At 36.5% G+C, this 21,255-nt stretch overlaps 1 protein-coding gene and 1 long non-coding RNA gene across 10 annotated transcripts in view; one reads left to right on the top strand and one right to left on the bottom strand.

The window, feature by feature from the left end:
* LOC103245901 (amyloid-beta A4 precursor protein-binding family A member 2-like) overlaps positions 1-551 on the bottom strand; it is a 76,104-nt gene extending 75,553 nt beyond the window's left edge. For 7 of the 8 annotated variants that reach the window (XM_073012025.1, XM_073012029.1, XM_073012023.1 and 4 more), the window contains exon 1: positions 426-551. In XM_073012025.1, coding sequence (XP_072868126.1) covers positions 426-467 — 42 coding nt within the window. In that variant the 5' untranslated portion in view covers positions 468-551. The remainder of the gene's footprint in view (positions 1-425) is intronic. The other variant, XM_073012031.1, reaches the window with a different exon arrangement.
* A 55-nt stretch (positions 552-606) lies between these two features.
* Positions 607-21,255, top strand: part of LOC140710433 (uncharacterized) — a 65,803-nt gene continuing 45,154 nt past the window's right edge. For both annotated transcript variants that reach the window (XR_012091446.1, XR_012091447.1), the window contains exons 1-2: positions 607-720; positions 9,450-9,546. This is a non-coding gene — a long non-coding RNA (uncharacterized lncRNA). The remainder of the gene's footprint in view (positions 721-9,449; positions 9,547-21,255) is intronic.

Genomic DNA, 21,255 nt, shown 5'->3' on the forward strand with positions numbered 1-21,255 from the left:
ATGAATAAGAACGAGACCATCACTACTTTAGATATTTTTTCTCAAAACATAAACATATTAAAATATGACTTGTTGAAGGATAATACTTTTTAGTTAAACAATTGCCACTTAATTCACAGACTGTATTTTTTTTTACCTACTGAATGCATTTTTAGTCTGTTGTTTTAGAATTCCTTTTGAAATGCTGAAGCTCTTTAGGCTGTTTCTCAGGCATTCCTGGTCTTTCTGTGTCTTTGGTTGCCATCCAGTGGCAGCAGCCATGTACTTCAGTTGAGTAACAGAAAAGAGAAACCCTCTACTTTCCAAGCCGACTGGGTTTTCTCATTCAAAAGTGAACAATAGGTGTATTAGTCCATTTTCACACTGCTACAAAGAAATATCTGAGACCGGGCCATGTATAAAGGAAAGAGGTTTAACCGACTCACAGTTCTGCATGGCTGGGGAGGCTTCAGGAAACGTACAATCATGGTAGAAGGCAAAAGGGAAGCAAGGACCTTCTTCACATGGCATCAGGAATAAGAGAGAAGAGCGGGGGAGACCGCCAAGTATAAAACCATCAGATCCCGTGAGAACTCACCGACTATCACGAGAACAGCATGAGGGAACACTATCACGAGAACCCCCATGATCCAGTCACCTCCTACCAGGTCCCTCCTGTGACATGTGGGAATTACAATTAGAGACAAGATTTGGACAGGGACACAGAGCCAAACCAAATCAGTAGGTATTAATTTTGTGTACCTAATTTATGAAACTTTAGCCTAAAATTAGTTCAGTATTTTCCCTTTTACCAACCCTATGAAATAAGTGTGTTTTCCTCATTTTATATGTGAGAAAACTGCAGCACAGATAAGTAAAAGAATCTACTCAAGTTTGTATAATCATTAAGTTTCAGGGTTATGGGTTAAAATTAATTCTGTTTATTTCCAAAACAGATGCCTTTCTTAAGGAAAGCAACACGCAGATAAAATAAGTAAAAGGTAATATGTCTTATGTTTCCTTCATCAAGAAAAATGAAAGTTTTTTTCCTAACATTTATTCTGTTTGTGGCATTGATTTTGAAAAACATAAACTTGAATTATAAATATAACACAATTTGAAGACAAAATTTAAAGATAATATGAAATTATATGCACTTGGTGAAGTAAAACTTTTGTCCCCAATGAGTCCAGTGAAGATACACACATATCTAGATACTGACAAAAGACAGTTCTACCTAAATAAAAAAACCAGTTTTTATTTTATTTTATTTTATTTTATTTTATTTTATTTTATTTATTTATTTATGCATTTTGAGATGGAGTCTCACTCTGTGGCTCAGGTTGGAGTGCAGTGGCACGATCTTGGCTCACTGTAACTTCCTTCTCCTGGGTTCAAGTGATTCCTGTGCCTCAGCCTCCTGAGTCACAGGCATATGCCACCACACCCGGCTAATTTTTTTTTTTTTTTTTTTTAAGTAGAGACGGGGTTTCGCCACGTTGGCCAGACTGGTCTCCAACTCCTGACCTCAAGTGATCTGCCCGCCACGGCCTCACAAAGTGCTGGAATTATAGGCGTGAGCCACTGCACTCGGCTATTTTTTGTCAGAAAATATATAACCAACATTTTCCCCTTCAGAAAATCATTAAAGTATTCATGTTAAAAGTTCTGCTAAAGTCAATAATTAGCACGTCTGTATATCAGTGATTAATACCATCAAATCAAATGCTAGCTTTTCCACATTTTTCTCAAATACGATTTCTTACCAATGGCAGGGCCTGGGTGGAGAGGTTAGTATAAAGGTCCTAAAAGAGAATTTATAATCATAAAATGTGTTTACATAATGTCTTCCCAGATGGACAAGTTGTAGTCTGTAGTGTAGATAAATTTTTTAGGAAGTACTTTAAAGCAGAGACATATTAAAAATTATGAGACATATTAAATCAGAGACAGATTAGAAACTCTGTGAACAGAGGTGAGAAACATGTAGTGCCATAAAAGCAAATGAGGTTTATTTAAGCCACTAAAAGTAAGGATACAAAATGGACAATACTGATAGTTAAAAAATTTGGTATTCATCCACCAGGGCCTGTCCTGGGGTGGGGGGAAGAAGGAGGGATAGCATTAGGAGAAATACCTAATGTAAATGTCAAGTTAATGGGTGCAGCAAACCAACATAGCACATGTTGTTACATACGTAACAAACCTGCACTTTGTGCACATGTACCCTAGAACTTAATGTATAAAAAAAAGTTTAGTGTTCACCTATTCAAAATATAGTATAATTTTATTTGAGATTGTCTTTTTTTAAGTTTGAGGATTTAAAAAATTGGTATCAAAAGAATTATTTGAAAAATATTCTTCATCTGAGTAAAAAGTCCTGTGTCTCTGGGTAGATATTAGTTTTATTCCAGTTGATTTAAAAAGTCGTAAACTGGAGAGTGGGAGAAATAAAGCAGGAAAAAGTCATCCCACTTAAAATTACCTATTTGATTAGGATGTCAGAGAGTAGTTGATTAACTATGCTACCGTTATAGCCATATATGATTTTTAGTTTAATTTTGAATTCAAAGGTTGGCAATAATCAGATCAGAAAATGTATCATATGTTGTTGAACATTGAGAAGTTGCTTTCACCTCACACTGCTCTACCGAAACTTCTTTGTTTACTGTCACCAGTGACCTCTGCATTGCTAAGCCCGGTGGTTGTTACTTGAGTATCTTTTTATTTGGCCTAGCAGCAGCATTTGACACTTTTTATTTCTGTCTGTTGTTTGGTATATTTCTTCTCCTGGCTGAAGGGATTCCACATTCTCTTGGTGGTGATTCTCACTGGTCATCCTTCCTAACCTCCATTGTTAATTTCTCCCCTTCTCTCCGCCATCTTTAATATTGGTGCACCTGAGGGCTCAGGCTTTGGTTCTGTTCTCTTCTCTTAGAAACCCTTTGAAGCAGGCTTTCTAAACTATGGCCCTACTGACATTTTGGGTCAGACAATTCTTTATATGTGGGGCTATCCTGTGCATTGTAGGATGTTCAGCAGTATCCCTGGTCTCTAATAGCCTCTACCTATTAGATGCCACTAGTAATTCATTCCCCAACTGTGACAACCGAAAATGTCTTCAGACATTGCCAGCTGTCCCCTGGGGAAAAACAATGGCCTTCAGCTGAAAACCACTGACATGCTCTTTGCAGTCTTCGGGATATCATTCAGACTTACGCCTTTAAATATATCAATACGATATTAATTAACATATTTATTTTATGAACCCAGTCTTTCACAAATTTCAGGCTTGTATATCCAACCGCTTACTTGGCATATTCAGCTCAATGTCTATAAATATCTGAAACTTCAGATGTTCAAAACAAAACTGATCTCTCCTAAACCCTTGATCTCAGTCATTAACACATTTTTATGCTAATTCCAGCTTTCACTTCCCCAGACTCAAAATCTTGTCTTCAATCTTGACTTTTCACCTTATCCACATTCCACATTAATCCGCATTCAGCCCATCTGCACAGATCTTCTAAATACATTCAAAATGCAGCCATCCTTCACCCTGGTGTGGTACACTCTCATCTCCCTCCGGGATTTCTGAATTTTTTGCTGAGATTCCATTAATTCCAACTGCTCTCCCTACTCTTCCACCCTTCCTCCTCTGCTCCTCCCCCTGCCCTGCGTAATCTGTTCCTAACAAAGTGGAAATCTGTGTCAGGTCTGTCACCCTCTACTACAATAATTCAGTCCCTCCTTTCCTTCCTTCCTTCCTTCCTTCCTTCCTTCCTTCCTTCCTTCCTTCCTTCCTTCCTTCCTTCCTTCCTCCCTCCCTCCCTCCCTCCCTCCCTCTCTCTCTCTCTCTCTCTCTCTCTCTCTCTCTCTCTTTCTTTCTTTCTTGACAGAGTCTTGCTTTGTCACCTAGGCTGGAGTGCAGTGGTACGCTCTCAGCCCACCACAACTTTTGCCTCATGGGTTCAAGTGATTCTCCTGCCTCAGCCTCCTGAGTAGCTGGGATTACAGGTGCTGCCACCATGCCCGGCTAGTTTTTGTATTTTTAGTAGAGATAGGGTTTCACCATGTTGGTCAGGCTGGTCTCGAACCCCTGACCTTGTGATCCACCTACCTCAGCCTCCCAAAGTGCTGGGATTACAGGCGTGAGTCACCCCACGCCAGGCCCCAAAGTTTTTCTATTTCTCAGAATAAACTTGAAAGCCTTAGGATGGCCTAATAAATCCCTCAGTACTTGGTTCCCAGTGACCTCTCTGATCAACTTCCCTCCTGTTCTTGCTTCCTTACTCACTTTGCTTTTTTGCTACCTGTACATCTTTTTGAGAGTGCCTATTTGATTTTTTTTAAATAAGGTTTTTATTGATTGTTGAAAGGTTTTTATACATATTATATGTTTAAAAAACTATTTCTCTAGGTTTGTGGCTTGCCTTTTCACTTTGTGTATGTGTTGTGTTTTTCATATTAAGAATTTTTATCATACCAATAGTCGTAAATATTTCTTCTTTTTTTTTTTTTTTTTTTTTTTGAGGCCGAGTTTCACTCTTGTTGCCCACGCTGAAGTGCAGTGGCACGATCTCGGCTCACAGCAGTCTCCGCCTCCTGGGTTCAAGTGATTCATCTGCCTCAGCCTTCCCCAGTAGCTGAGATTACAGGCATGTGCCACCACGCCCAGCTCATTTTGTATTTTTCATAGAGACAGGGTTTCTCCATGTTGGTTATTTCTCCTATATCTTGTTCTGGAAATTTTTCTTCTTTAATCTATAATATTTCTGTCAAGAATCCCTTTCAAATTATGTGTTATATACAATGTGAATTAAGGATCAAAGTTCATTTGTTTTTACATTTGATTATTTCATTGCTTGGGGGAGAATTGATCTCTTAACAGTATTGGGTCTTTCAATCTATAAATGCTTCTCCATTTATTTGGGTTTTCATCATTGTTTCTTAGCAATGTTTTGAAATTTTCAGTCCATAGGTCTGGCACATCTTTTGTTACATTTATCCATAAGTGTTTCTCTCTCTTTTTTTTTGAGGCTATTGCAAATGGTACAATTACTTTTATTTCAATTTCCAATTGTTCATTACTAGTATATAGAAATATGACTAATGTGTTTATGTTGATCTTACAAAATTGCTAAAGTTTCTAATTAGTTTTAATGTCTCCTTTTTAAGATTCTATAGGATTTTCTATGTAGACAATCATATTGTCCGTAAATAAAGACAGTTTTGCATTTACTGTCTACTCTGAATGGCATTTATTAATTTTTCTTGTTATTTTGAACTATTTAGAACATCAACTAAATGTTGGATAGAAGTGGTTAGAGTTGACGTTTTTGTCTGACTTTTGATTTTAAGGGGAAATCATTTAGTTTTTAATCTCTAGCTGCAATGCCACGTATATGGTCTCTACGAGCCTTTTATAAGATTCTTAGTTTGCTTGGAGTTTTTATTACGAATAGATTTGGGATTTTTTCAAATGTTTTCTCTGTATCTGAGGTGATCATATGTTTTTAAAATTTGTTGATATGATGAATTACATTGACTGGTTTGTGAATGAACCAACTTTGCATTCCTAGGATAAACACCACTTGATTTTGATGTCAACATTTAAGTAATATACTCAGTGCTAAAGAAAGTAGGGGGAGAAATAAGTTCTCCAACACTGCTGATTGGGATGGAAAGAGGCAAGACATTTTTGTAAGACAGTTTGTCTATGTATCAAATGGCTTACACATATTGGCATCATCTCATCCAGCAATTCTGTTTCAAGAACTTGTAAGGGGAAAAATCAACTGTGAATAAATATTTATAAACATGTATATTTATGTAAAATTATGAAAAACAGAGATGTAATTTTTCAATAACAGAAGAGGGCTGAAATAAGGGATAGAGAAATGTTATTAATATTCTATCATTTTGTAATGATAAATTAAATGTAAATTAAATGACAGTACTTATGTTTAAAATCACATGTATAATATGACCCCCTTTATATAATAAGCATGCATATATTTATGCATAAAAGGAACACTGAAGAATTTACCAACTAATTTTAACCATTTTTATCTCCTGAGAGTGAGAGCTTTTTTTTTGAAGCTGTAATTTCTAATTTGTATTTGTACATTTCAATTCTTTCCAATAAAAATGCATGCCTTAGACTACTTGGCCTGCTACAACAAAGTATCATTGACTGGGTGACTTAAAACAGCAAATATTTATTTCTCACCGTGTTTTGGAAGCAGGGCAGTCTAAGAACAAGGTGCTGACATGTTTAGTCTGTAGTGAGGGACTCCTTCCTGGTTTGCAGAAGGCTGCCTTCTCGCTGTAGCCTAACATGGGCTACAGATAGATTGACGTCTCATTTCTTCCTCTTTTTATAAGGACACTAATCCCGTCATGAGGGACCCACTCTCATGACCTAACCTAACCCTAATTACTTCCCTAAGTCCTCATCTTTAAGTCCATCAATTCGGGGATTAGGACTTCAACAAATGAATATTGGGGAGACATAAACATTCAATCTGCAGCAATGCTTTTTTTTTTTTTTTTTTGCATTGGGAAAAAAATAAGGAACAGAAAAAATATTTTTTCAATGTAGCTAATTTGGATCAATTCATCTCCCATTTTGGTAACTGTTTTGCTGCATAATCCTTGATGGGGAATCCAGAATTATCCTAACTTTATATTATTTTGCTACTTGCTAAACAGTGATATCCACACACTATTATTCAAAATATATCATTTTTGAGGTCTTTCTGGATTTTTAAAATTTGTCATAACTGGGAGAAAAAGATTTCTGAGAAAATGTTATTGAAGATCAAGAAATTGTGAAGTGTGTAGGTAGAGGTGGCTGGGCCTTGTTTATTATGTTTCAGAATGTTGCACCAGTGGTAACACTTAAATATTCAAAACAATACATTTGGGGGGACTAGGAGGAAACTTGGTGTTACATGGTGTGCTGTTAATTTTTAAATATTAATAACTTTTATTCTATGATACAGTGCATATTGAAATCTTACTTTTAGGCCAGGCATAGTGGCTCAGGTCTGTAATTCCAGCACTTTGGGAGGCCGAGGCAGGCGGATCACCTGAGGTCAGGAGTTCATGACCAACCTGGCAACATGGCGAAACCCTGTCTCTACTAAAAATACAAAAATTAGCCAGGCGTGGTGGCATGGCCTGTAGTCCCAGCTACTCCAGAGGCTGAGGCAGAAGAATCGCTTGAACCTGGGAGGTGGAGGTTGCAGTGAGCCAAGATCGCATCACTGCACTCCAGCCTGGGTGACAGCTAGAGTACGTCTCAAAAAAGAAAAAAGAAATTTAAAAAAAGAGAAATCTTACTTTTAAGGAAATTTATGGATAATTAACTTATAAAGGTTAGTAAGAAAAGTTAATATGTTTAAGAGTACTTTAATGCTTTCTCACTTACCAAATTAGAACTGTGCATTTACTCAAAAAGCCCTTTGGTAACATTGTAAAAAATAATATTGGTCTGGCTGCTCAATAGGTCTGATCTTAAATAGTATTTATAATGTATCAAGGTGAGTAGAAAATGAAAACAATTTTTCCAGATAATTGGAACTAAAAACACACAGTTATTTAGCATTAATTTTTTCCATTGTGAGAATTTCGGAAAGGAATAAAATCATTTTTTCCCCTGCTAAACTTGGCTTTATTCCCTAAGAAATAAAGAAAACACTAGCAAAACATTCAGGTAAAAATACGTGCTGACTTTCTACTCTACAAACAATGTAAATGACTTCAAATTTTTAATAAAAATTATGTGTACCTGTTTTAGTTCATTTGTGTTGCTATAACAGAATACTTGAGACTGGGTAATTTATAAACAAAAGAGGGGTATTTGGGTCACTATCCTCTAGTGAGATAGGATAGTGAGTTCCTACTATAGGCTGGGAAATTTAAGCTTGGGTGGCTGCATCTGGTAGCTTCTAGTACGGGCCTTGTGCTGAGTCAAACAAAACACAGCGGTGTAATAGAAGGGGAGCTAGGCGCTTTCACAAAAGGGCAGAACACACGAGATGCAACCTCAGTTTGTAACAGCCTATTTTGGAGGAACTAATCTATTCCTGCTAAATTAAGCCAGTCTCTGGAAAAAGACATTAATTCCTCTTAAAGACTTAATCACTTCTTAAAGGCACCACCTCCCAACATTTGCCACACTGGAGGCCAAGCCTCAGTATGAGTTGTGGTGAGGACAAACCATATTCAAACCATAGCAGTAACATTAGACAAGATTATTCAGTCAGAATATATATATACACACACACACACATATATATGTATATACACGTATATGTATATATACACATATATATATTGTTGTTGTTGTTTATTTGTTTGTTTTGAGGCAGTCTCACCTTGTTACTCAGGCTGGAATGCAGTGGTGCAATCTCAGCTCACTGCAACCCCCACTTCCCAGGTTCAAGCGATTCTCGTGCCTCAGTCAGGCACCACCACGCCGGGCTAATTTTTATGTTATTTTTTTAGTAGAGATGGGGTTTTGCCATGTTGGCCAGGCTGGTCTTGAACTCCTGACCTCAGATGATCTGCCCACCTCAGCCTCCCAAACTGCTGGGATTACAGGCCTCAGCCACTGTGCCCAGCCCAAAGTCAGTAGAGTTTTATTGAAAGAACTTTACATACTGTGATTCTTTCCACTGACTGTCAAGGTCACCTTAGTTCCTCAAAAGCTTGAGTCGTGATTTATCTTCAAGATAGCCCACAATTCTTTTATTTGGTCTTCTTTGATCTCCATTTCAATATGGACATATTGATGACATCTCCATTTGAATATGGACATGTTGATGACAACTTCAAAAGATTTCTAGTTCCCCAACTAGAAATCTTTGGTATCTAATTCTTTTTCATGAAACTTACCGTAGGATCTGTTTTTAGTGTCAGAGTAGATAGATCTGCCTGGTTCTTGATTTCAGGAACCCTAAGACTCTTCAGAGTCACCTTAAAATGAATGACTTCCAGTCACATTTATCCGTCAGGTGTCATACTCAAGAATAGGACAGATGTGTCAGATATGTCAATACTTATGGTAAAAATAAAAATTATTAGGCCATTTGTGCTTCTAGCACTCTATGTTGTAGTTTCTTTCCATAGTTCTAACAAAGAGCTCTGTGAATAAAGCAAAACCACAGAGTTACTCTAAAGGTGTTTCCCATGATGGACATTTAAAGTGATTTATTTATTCATCTTTTTTAACTGAGGAGTAAAAATTGTATACATTTATGGTGTACATCATGATGGTTTGATATAGGTCTACAATGTGGAATATCTAAACCAAGATATTTAAAATAGCGCATTACCTAAAATACTTATTTTTTTCATAGTAAGAACACTTAAAGTCTACTCTGTTAGCAATTGTCAAGCATACAAGATATTGTGATTTTATTTTATTTTATTTTGTGATGGAGTTTCACTCTGTCCCCCAGGCTGGAGTGCAGTGGCGCTATCTAGGCTCATTGAAACCTCTGCTTCCCAGGTTAAGCGATTCTTCCGCCTCAGCTTCCCAAGTGGCTGGGACTACAGGTGCGTATCACCACACCTTGTTTCTATGAGGCTGTCTTTTTCACACTGCACATGGATTATGCAGTGTTTGTGCCTGGCTTATTTCACTTAACATAATGTCCTCTGGGTTCATTCATGTTGTTGCAAATGACAGGACTTCCTTCTTTTTAAAGGCTAAGCAGTATTCCATTGTGTATATATATTTGCCTTTATTCATGTATCCATTACTGGATATTTGTGTTGATTCCATATCTTGGCTATGATAAACAGTGCTGCAAAGAACATAAGAGTGTAGATATCTCCTTGACATACCGATTTCATATTTTTGGGATATATACCAGGAGTGAGATTGCTGGGTCATATGGTAGTTCTATATTTGATTTTTTGAGGAACTTCCATACAGTTTTACATAATGACCATGCTAATTTACATGCCCACTAGCAATCCATAATGCTTGCCGTTCTCCATATCCTTTATGACAGCCAACATTCATCTTTTATATTTTTTATAGCAGCCATTTTAACAGGTATGGGGTGATATTTCATTGTGGTTTAATTTTCATTTCTCGGATTATTAGTTATGTTGAAGATTTCTTGATATACCTGTTGGCTATTTGAATGTCTTCTCTTGAGAAATAGCTATTCAGGTCATTTGCCCAAGGCATAAACTCTTAACACTTTGTCTCAGAATAGTATTTTAGATGTAAGTTAGTGATGCTTTTCTTGCATATTCAACTTTTTCATTCATTTACTTATCATTAGTTCTTGCATTCAGACAGTTGTTCATGCAAACATGTTTACGTTTCTACTACCTGCTATACCTTCTTCTAGTTGCTGAAGTTACGGCTTTGAACAAAACAAGCAATGCTCCTACCCTCAGGAGCTATATTCTAGCTTATGTTAGTGGTATAATGTAGGTGATTATTTATATGGTGTAAATCAGGACTTTAAATTTTCTATGATATGTTCAGCACATTTTTTATTTCTTTGATAATCAAATAAAAAACATCTGATACAGTCTGATACACTGAGAACTTGTAATTACTTCTCCTCAGTCCAAATATTTAATGTATATTGTAAATGTAGTAGAAGAGCCTCTTTGTGGTAGCAAGCTGGTTTTTGGATTCTTGAAATACAAATATATGTTAATGTATTCCAAGTAGCTATTCACTTCTTTTTTACACATTTCCTGGGATAAATGGCTGTGCTAACAACATAATCTGAGATAACTTTGTCTGAAATGCTGGTATCCTCCATACCTGTGTTTCTTCTCATTTTTTGGTGCTTACATGACCTCAAAAAACTTTATGTAAATGAAAGTGTCTTTGATACATTTTAGAAAGCAGTGACTCTCCTTTAGACAGACTTGTTATCAGAGACTAGATTATTGTTTTCTATCCTCACAGTGTCAAACACAAGGTACTCACTTGTTGGCTGATTTTAAAATTAAAAGCCATGAGACCCAGAACAAAAGTGGTTCACAGAGACAAGGATCTCTATATTCGTAATACTTTCATTTCTCTCTAACGCTAGAACTGGTGGAACAAAGAGAAGAGATGGCATTAGTGGAGCCCAGGGCCCTTCTGAGGAACCCGGGCTCATACTGTGTGTGGCAGGTGGAAGTCAGGAAGGAATGCCAAGGTGGAGCCAATGCTATAGGAACTGGAACCATGGAGAAGGCAGCCACTACTTAGATGCCCCCTGGAAAATGAGAAAAATAGAACTATATAACTTTATATACATGCTGGCTTCTCACATGCTGTAGCACTCTAGTATCTTCTCAGAGTCTCTCATTGGCTACATCTACCTAGAAGCCAGCTTGCAAGGAAGCCTAGGAAATGCTGCTTGCAGGGTGGAAATGCAAGTATTAGATCTGAGATCAGGGCAGTGAAGGACTAGTGTGACCCAACCGTATTGTAGCTAAGCTTTCATTCTCATATTTCTGCCCATATTTAATTGCTTTACATCAACAATTACATGTTGATATTTAATCACATCAACAATTATGTTGCTGTTTAATTACATCAACAATGGTATGAGGCAACTCTCAATTGTATAATTGAAAATACTCTTTTTTTTCCACTACAAAACAGGAGAGGTCCAGCACCCTATCAGTCACCACATACATTTCAAAGTCCAGCATCTCTCTGTAGATGGTTTAGCAGATCTGTATGTTGTTACTCAGGACTGGATCAGGGGCTTATAATTTCTAACCCTAGAAATCAGACCTCTACTGTCTCTCTAGTCTAAGGTAAAAAATCCTTAGTTCAACTTTCGGATGTTGGAATGAAATAAGAATTGAATAAGAGATTTACTTCAAGGAAATTATTCTTGAGGAATACGGATCAGAAGGCAGATAATGAAACAGAAGAATAACGCTGAGGTGTTATTACATTACTAATAATTTCGTATAGTGGAATTTTTACTCAACACTGAAATACAATAGATACTATATTCCTAATTAAGGTACCAGACTCAAATGCAAAATTTTTAGCAGAAAGTCTCAAACCCTCACAAGAGGGGTGATATGGTTTGGCTCTGTGTCACCACCCAAATCTCATCTCGAATTGTAATCCCCACATGTTGAAGGAGGAACAAGGTGGAAGTAATTGGATCATGGGGGTGGTTTCCCCCATGCTGGTCTCATGATAGTGAGTGAGTCTCTGTCACTCACTATTTAGACTTATAACTAAATCTTAAAATAGGGTAATATAAAATAGAAGAATGTCAAAGGGAAAAATAAATCATTGGTTAAAATATGTATGTATATTCATAACTCTAATATGAGGCTTGTTTTTAACAGTCCTTGGTTTTTATAATTGGTTAAAAGGCCTATTGATAACTATCGCTTTCTTCCCTCATAACAAATTCCATGCTTTCAGACAGTGTCTCAGGGAGTAAGAATTTTTGCTTGATTGGATAACTCAACCTTTATTCTTGAAGATTTCTCAGTGTTCCTGGCTTTATTGAATTGTTTTAGTCTTTCGTTACCTTTTACTTTTGAACATGGTTGTAATCAGGGGTGTCCCTGTGAAACTGCTGGTTGCAGAAGCAGTCTTTCTTGACTTCACTGTGTAGCAGCAACCCAGTCATTTCTTGATCACCAGGATCAACCAATCCATCTAGTACAGTACACATGTTAACTATGACTATTGGTTTAGTAACATAGGAGGAAGACAAAATAGCAAAATGATAGTCTCAACTTGCAATTAATTAAAAGCTCTGTGTCCTCTGGTGGTAGCATTTCTCCCATAGGGATTGGTAAGTCCTAAACAAGCAGAGCCTCTGATTATGGGATTACAATGCACAAATTCTGCTGATGGGGCATTAAGTATAATAGAGTGACCACTCTGACTTTCACCCTTTCATTCCTAGACCCATGTATTTTGGCTGTGAGTGAAATAGTATCATTTACTGATGGCTCATTCAAAGTATATTTCTCTTCTCTATGATCACATCTCAGCCTAGCAGGGTATTTTGTCTAACCTGGAGCCACAGTTGTGTCTTCAGTAGCTATTCCACTGTTAGGTTAGGTTAGCTGTTTCTAAGTGAGAGTTCATGGTAAAACCAGCAAATTCCATGGACATGAGTTTTCTGCATTTCTTTGGCTTCAAATGAGTTCTTTGATCAAAAGCAATTATGTGTGGTTGCTGCATTTTATACAGCAAATGATTGCATTTTATGCAGCATGTGGTTGCTGCGTGAGTCTCTCTGAATACCACTATTCTAAGGACCCTAATGTGGACAGATGACCCTCAACAGTAGTGGGATCTAGAAGAGCTTTGAAGGAAAGTTCATCTTTTTGAGGTCATTCATGTTAAACCCTTCAAGTAGTCCCATTGAAACCCTTCCCACTAGGCTAATGATAAGGAGATGTATTAGTCTGTTCTCATTCTGCTGATAAAGACATACCCAAGACTGGGTAACTTATAAAGGAAAGAGATTTAATTGACTCACAGTTCCTCAGAGCGGGGGAGACCTCAGGAAACTTATAATCATGGTAGAAGGGGAGGCAAACACGTCCTTCTTCACATGGCAGCAGCAAGAAGAACCGCAGAGGAACTTCCCTTTTTAAAATCATCAGGTCTTGTGAAACTTATTCACTATGACAAGAACAGCATGGGAAAAACCTGCCCCCATGATTACTGCCCATTCCAGGTCCCTCCCATGACACATGGGGATTATGGGGGCTACAATTCAAGATGAGATTTGGGTGGGGACACAGCCAAACCATATCAGGAGGTAACATTCAATAAGCAACATGTAGCTCTCTCCAAGGAAGTCTTCCTTCTTAAGTCTTTTGTCAGTCTTTCACATTATGGAAACTCTTATAATCTCTGCACAGTGTGAGGGGTTCCAGAGACCCTTTTAGTAAAGCATAGCACCCTTAAAATAAACCCACTGAGCATCTGTTATCCCCTTATATTAGTTCATTTTCACACTGCTATAAAGAAACTACCCGAGACTGTATAATTTATAAAGAAAGAGTTTTAATTGACTCACAGTTCCACATGGCTGGGGAGGCCTCAGGAAACTTACAATCATGGCAGAAGGCAAAGGAGAAGTAGGCACCTTCTCCACACGGCAATGGGACAAAATGAATGCAAGCAGGGGAAATGCCAGATGCTTATAAAAGCATCAGATTTTGTGAGACTCACTCACTATCATGACACCAGCATGGGGGAAACCACTCCTAGGATCCAATTACTTCCACCTTGTTCCTCCCTCAACATGTGGGGATTACAATTCGAGATGAGATTTGGGTGGTGACACAGAGTGAAACTATATCACCCCTCTTGTGAGGGTTTGAGACTTTCTGCTAAAAACTTTGCGTTTGGGTCTGGTACCTTAATTAGGAATATAGTATCTATTGTATTTCAGTGTTGAGTAAAAATTCCACTATACAAAATTATTAGTAATGTAATAATGCCTCAGCATCATTCTTCTGTTTCATTATCTGCCTTCTGATCCGTATTCCTCAAGAATAATTTCCCTGAAGTGTAGATCTCTTATTCAAGACTTATTTAATTCCAACATCCTGAAGTTGAACTGAGGACTTTTTACCTTAGACTAGAGAGACAGTAGAGGTCTGATTTCTAGGGTTAGAAATTATAAGCCCGTGATCCAGAACTGTAGTAAACTAATTCTTTTTGTTTTAAATGAGTCTTCCCTACTCTCCACAGACATATCCAATGCGGCCTCTGTGCCTTCGCTGTCAGCAGATACCATCTCAACCTGTCACACGATTCTAACACCTATAAACCTCCAAAAGGGACAGGCTGTGGATCACCACCTTCCAGGAAGCTTTCCTCTTCTGGGTATTGGTTAGGGCTCTCTACTAATGTCTTCTGATTTTCTTTTCTTTTCTTTTTTTTAATGTCTTCTGATTTTCTTAAAGATGTTACGTGTCTGGATGCTAAGGAATTTTAGGAGAGATAGCTCTTGTTAATTTTGGAAAATATTCTATTAATTTGCTAACAAGTAAGTGACTACTTGCTAAAATAAATATTTAAACAACTACAATAAATTGGGTTTAGCATCTAGCAAGTGAATCTTCCCTTCAGTTATAAACTCTGATTCAAGGACAAATCCTGAGTCTGCTCAAACAGTGCAGTGGGCCACTTTTAAATGGCAGTTTTCAACATACTTACTGTGATTATTAGTTTATAGGGATGTCTTCCCCATTATCCAGTGAGATAATTAGGGTAAGTAGTTTGCATTATTTATCTTTGTGTTCTAGAATCTAATTTGAAGGTCAACTGCTGAATACAGAGTAAATTAATTACATAAAGCATGTAAGCATAAAGGAAGGGAAGGAGAAAGGAAGAAAGGAAAAAAGGAAGGAAGGAAGGAAGAAGGGAGGGAAGGAAAGAAGGGAGGGAAGGAAGAAAGGAAGGAGAGTTAATTTTATTTACTGAAGAAATTTGACAAGATCAAAAGTCACTATCTTTATGGATGAACCACAGATGTCTGCTAAGATTAAATTAAAATGAGAATAAATTTATAATAGTTCTGCCACTGTATGGATACTTACATATAGAGAGTGTTTTTATTATCACAAAACAATGAATACTTATTGAATGGAAGTTTGGCTCAGGCATTAACCGTTGATACATCTTGAAATTTAGGGAACATATTTTATTTCTTTAAAAAAGTGTATATGAATCCATTTTTATTTTTTATTTTTATTAATTTCATATAAGCCATGCACCTAAAAAATGAAATAGCATTGAAGGGTTTGTCATGGAAAGCAACAATTCCCCTGACTTACCTCATCCTAACCCAATAGGCAACAAACTGTAGCTTTCTGTTTCAGGATCATTTTGTTATGTCTTCATATTATTAAATAGATACTTTTATTGCTGATTCTTGGTATATCTATTTTAGCCATGATTTGTTGATTGCTTTTGGATGGATGCAAAGAAAAACACTTACCTCCTTAGATCCCCTTTTTACCTTTGCATTTGATTATACCTTTGTTTGATTATAATATGTTGACTTCTTCTAGGGTATCTGAGTTGCTTCAGTTGCTTTCAATAAAATGCTTACTTACACCTTTATTTTCTGGCTTGCCTACCATGGGTCATAGCTTGCGAGTATACTTGGTGAATGAGGTGCTAACCCTGCCCTTCCCTCCCCTCCCCTGCATCCTGCGTGTTGAAAACTCACCCCTCCTTGGCTGCAACCCATTCCATGAGCATTCTGGGCTTTCTCTACCTGCTTGACTGGGCACCACTGTTCCACATGCTATCTTTATGAAACCTGTTACAATTTTCTCTTTGCTGTTAGTGCATTCCTTATCTCTGTATTTGTGAGTTTAAAACATAATTATTTCTGTACTTCCATAGTAATAAAGTATGGGAGGAAGAAAAAGTAAATGTCTTCCTTTGGTTAGATTAAACCAGAGTTTCTTTTGTTTCTTCTGGCTTTTATTCAATATTTACTGGTTTGCTTTAGGTTTTATCCTTTTTTCTGCTTTATTTGAATGGTACAGTTTGACTTGATGTTTTATCTTCTTCCAAGGATAAGAAGGCTTAATTTCTTTTGCAAGGGTGTATCTAGTTTTAAAATTAGGTATTTTTCCTTTGTGTTTGTTACCTGTGCTTGGTAAGTTTCAATTTCATCTCATATATTATAGTATTATTCTACTTTATCTAATATGTTGAGCGATACTGTTTAACCAGAATTTCTTACCTTTATAAAATATTTTATGCCACAGAGTCACATAAAGTATTCACTTTTTAAAAAGTCATTTTGATATTTGCCTAAAGAAAAACTTTATACTAATCTTTCCCTCCCCAAGGTCAGCTTAGGTATAGAAATATTACTGACCTCCAGAATCTTCATTTTTAGATTACTTTCCCTTCCTGTGTACTCTCATTTTAATATTATATCATTTACAGGGTACTAGTTTAATTATAGTATTGTGGCAAATACTCTGTTAAAGTTTATAGACATTGTTATTACAAAAAGTAGTGGCATTTTTGTAGATGTTGAAAAACTTATTTTTTAGCAGTTCAAAGAAAAAAATTAATATAGAGAACACACCTCTCATAGTCTATATTAATAAAAAAATGAAATTAAAATTCTGAATGTTTAGTTTCCAAATGAATCATCTAAGGTTATTTGGACAAATCCCTGATCTTTAGGAATTTCTTAACTAAGGCAGATAACATTGATTTGGCCAAGATATTTAGTAAAAAGATATTTAACATATTTAACATCTAATTTAGAGATTAGAAAGCAGATTCTTGAAAGATGAAATGAAGAGCTCCACATCTGCCTCTATGATCAGAGTCAGCGGTCTGAATGAGTTTCAGCCACATTTGATGGCGATGGAGTGCTTTTTCTGCTAGGTGAGCATCCCGAAACACAAGGAAAACTGTGACCGTGAGGCAGAGCAAGCGTCATGCTGACAGCTGAGATGCCTGTGATACCTTCGCTGGCCCTGTGGTCTTGTTATTTGGTTATGTTGACATCAAAAGAGCACCCATGAGATTCACCAGATTGACAGCGTGGTTGACACATAGCTACAGCTTTTATAAATATTTATATTAGGCCTCAAGGAAAGGGATAAGTAAGTGCCCATTGTTGGGTGCAGAGTAAATAGGAAGGTACAGGTGAGGGAGATTATCTTGCATTTCTAAGTAACTGACACAGGATTTGTGTGAAAGGAGTGGTTCCAAAAGTGTAGGATAATCTGGAGTATGATGAACAAATTTGCCAGGGAAGGGAAAGAAGATGTTGTTTTAGCATCTTAACATTTTACTTTACGTATACATTTCATTTAAAAATTTCCAAATTCTTTTTCTTCAACTTCTAATTTAAGTTCTGGGGCACATGTGCAGGAAGTACAGGTTTGTTACATAGGTGTGCCATGGTGGTTTGAAGCACAGACCAACCCATCACCTAGGTATTAAGCCCAACATCCATTAGCTATTCTTCTCGATGCTCTCCCCTCCCCTGCCTCCTCCCGACAGGGCCCAATGTATGTTGTTCCCCACCATGTGTCACAGACCAACCCATCACCTAGGTATTAAGCCCAACATCCATTAGCTATTCTTCTCGATGCTCTCCCCTCCCTTGCCTCCTCCCAACAGGCCCGAATGTATGTTGTTCCTCACCACGTGTCCATGTGTTCTCACCATTTGGCTCCTGCTTATGAGTGAGAACATTTGATGTGTGGTTTTGTGTTCTCCCGTTAGTTTGCTGAGGATAACAGCTTCCAGCTCCATCCATGTCCCTGCAGAGGACATGATCTGTTCCTTTTTATGGCTGCATAGTATTCCATGGTGTATATGGACCACATTGTCTTTATCCAGTCTATCATTGATTCCATGTCTTTGCAATTATGAATAGTGCTACAGTGAACATACATGTGCATGTATTTTTATAATAGAATGATTTATATTTCTTTAGGTATATACCCAGCAATGATTATACACCCAAAAAGATACCATTTGACCCAAATTGCTGGGTCAAATGGCACTTCTGCCTCTAGGTCTTTTAGCAATTGCCACACTGTCTTCCATAATGATTGAACTAATTTACACTTCCACCAACAGTGTGAAAGTGTTCCTTTTTCTCTGCAACCTCGCCAGCATCTGTCGTTTCTGGATTTTTAAATAATTGCCATTCTGACTGGCATTAGATGGTATCTCATTGTGGTTTTGTTTTGCATTTCTCTAATTATCAGTGATGAACTTTTTTTCATATGTTTATTGGCCAAATGAATGTCTTCTTTTAAGAAGTGTCACATACACTCATATGTTCATCACCATACTATTCACAACAGCAAAGACGTGGAAACAACCTAAGTGAACATCAACAGTGGACTGGATAAAGAAAATGTGGCACATATGCACCATGGAATACTATGCAGCCATAAAAAAGAATTACATCATGTCCTTTGCAGCAACATGGTTGCAGCTGGAAAACATTATCCTAAACAAATTAAGGCAAGAACAGGAAACCAAACATTGCATATTCTCACTTATAAGTGGGAGCTAAACACTGGGTACTCATGGACATAAAGATGGGAACAATAGATACTAGGGATTACTAGAAGGAGAAGAGAGGAAGGGAGGCAAGGGTTGAAAACTAACTATTGGGTACTATGCTCACTATTTGGGCAATGGGATCCAATCATACCTCAGACCTCAGCATTACACAATATACCCATGTAACAAACTTGTACATGTATTCCCTGATTCTAAAATGCAACTTGACATTATTTTTTTAAATAGAAAACTTTCAAAATTTATTTACCTCTCAAGGCATATGATTTTTTTGTTTATGTCTCCTTACCCCTAGACTATAAAATATTTTATAGCAGGATCTATAATAATTAACACCTGGACGTATCATAGAATCTGTACTAACTGTGATACCTTCTATAGTCAATCCATATATAGCATACGATGTAGTTTGGTGTTTTGAACATTATAGATCTTCCAACAGTATTTGTTGAATACATGTATTAAAGATAACAGGTTGTTTGCAATAGATTCTAGGTAACATGATTGCAGTTTGAGAACAAACTCAATTTTCTATTTCAGCACGTGTTCTACTGAATACCAAACACAAAAATGAACACTATTGCTACCATAAAGGTTGACAACTTTTATTAATATTTAATAATTTGTTTTTAATGGTTCAAAAAACTATGGGAATGTTAATATTGAAAACACAACTTCTTCACTCATGTTTTTCATTAGTATTAAAATGAAAGCACCAACCCTAGTTTTTCTTATTTCTTTTACATCTAAATAATTAAGATCCTTTCACAATTTTCTAAACAAAAAGTCACAGCTTTGAAATTCAAGGAAATTGACATTTTAAGCTCTGATTTATTATTTTCTTGCAGACAGCGTTGGTAATCTGATTTTTTTTACATTGATGAAAAACAGTTCAATGAGAAATTTACTCAGACACTTGTACCTTGACATTATATGTAGAAAAGTAAAGATACAATATTTGTAAATTTATGTACCTGAAAGTGAAAAATATTTGCTTTGGATTAATGAGATATGAGATTACTTCATTTAAATAGTTGTGTAAATGTCTCTCTCATCTAGTTTTCCTATTGTGTATTTCCACATAAAGAACCATGCACCACTGTTGCTACCATAAAGGTTGACAACTTCTGAAAGGTCAGAAGTCTAAAATAGTAAACACATGTCACTCAAATTCATGATACACTCTACTAAGACCCAGAGAAAGGAATCTGTAGGAATCCTATAGATCATCTCCTAGTACCCTTCTTTATTAACTCACAACAATCCAATTTCCTCTTATAATGTCTTCACTGTTTATGTTTTCGATCCTCTAATCATTAGTGTGGCTATTTTTGTGCAGTGTACGTAATATGCTTAACCTCTTTTGTTAATAGAGATTTTTTAAAAGATCTTTTAGATGTGGGGTTCATTTTAAAAGCAGATTGTGCAATTTTTCTCCTTCATGTATTAAAAATGTTTTAATAACGTTTATTTCTAAAGGTTTGGATACACTTGGCAGATATTTAGACATGTAAATCTAGAGCCACGTTTCTATTTAATATTTTTCACTTTATGTGTAATAAATATACTTTACACTTTTCAAAGTTGTTTTCTCATCTGTCTCCATAGTGTCTTTATAACATAAATGGCTGGTGTATCTTGAGCTCCTAAGTATAATGCTAAATTTTGTTTCTTTTAATATTTTCAAACCACATTAACTTTTTATATTGTCATATATTTATGCTTAGACAATCTACATTCTTGTTAAGTTTCAGTCTAGACGCCAATTTTTCTGCCCTTTTCTTTTAGCTTTGAAATTATCTTAAATAGAAGTAATGTGGGAAGATTTTCATAGCCTAGTCACTACATAACAAATATCAAGACCATTAAAAGTAAGAAAGCATGTATTTAATCTCATCACCACTCTCTTTATGGTTTTATCTGAATCCAAACCAGATGCTGAGCAGGACTAACTCCCAATGACATCCATACTTTGTGTGTGTGTGTGTGTGTGTATTTTCTTTAGAAATCAGAATGGTTTGTCTGTTTTATTTTGTTTTTTGAAACCTCAGCCATCTGACATGGTGAACACATTTCAGAATTTACTATTGTTTTTTTGGCCTGAATAAGATCAAATTTTCTACAGAATTCATAATTTTTCTTGGCACAATTCTTCCTTGTGTTTCTTATACATATTGTTCCCTTCTGGAAAACTTTTCTGGCTGTGTCAGAGA

This window comes from Chlorocebus sabaeus, chromosome 26 (assembly GCF_047675955.1).
Source record: "Chlorocebus sabaeus isolate Y175 chromosome 26, mChlSab1.0.hap1, whole genome shotgun sequence".
Taxonomy (NCBI): domain Eukaryota; kingdom Metazoa; phylum Chordata; class Mammalia; order Primates; family Cercopithecidae; genus Chlorocebus; species Chlorocebus sabaeus.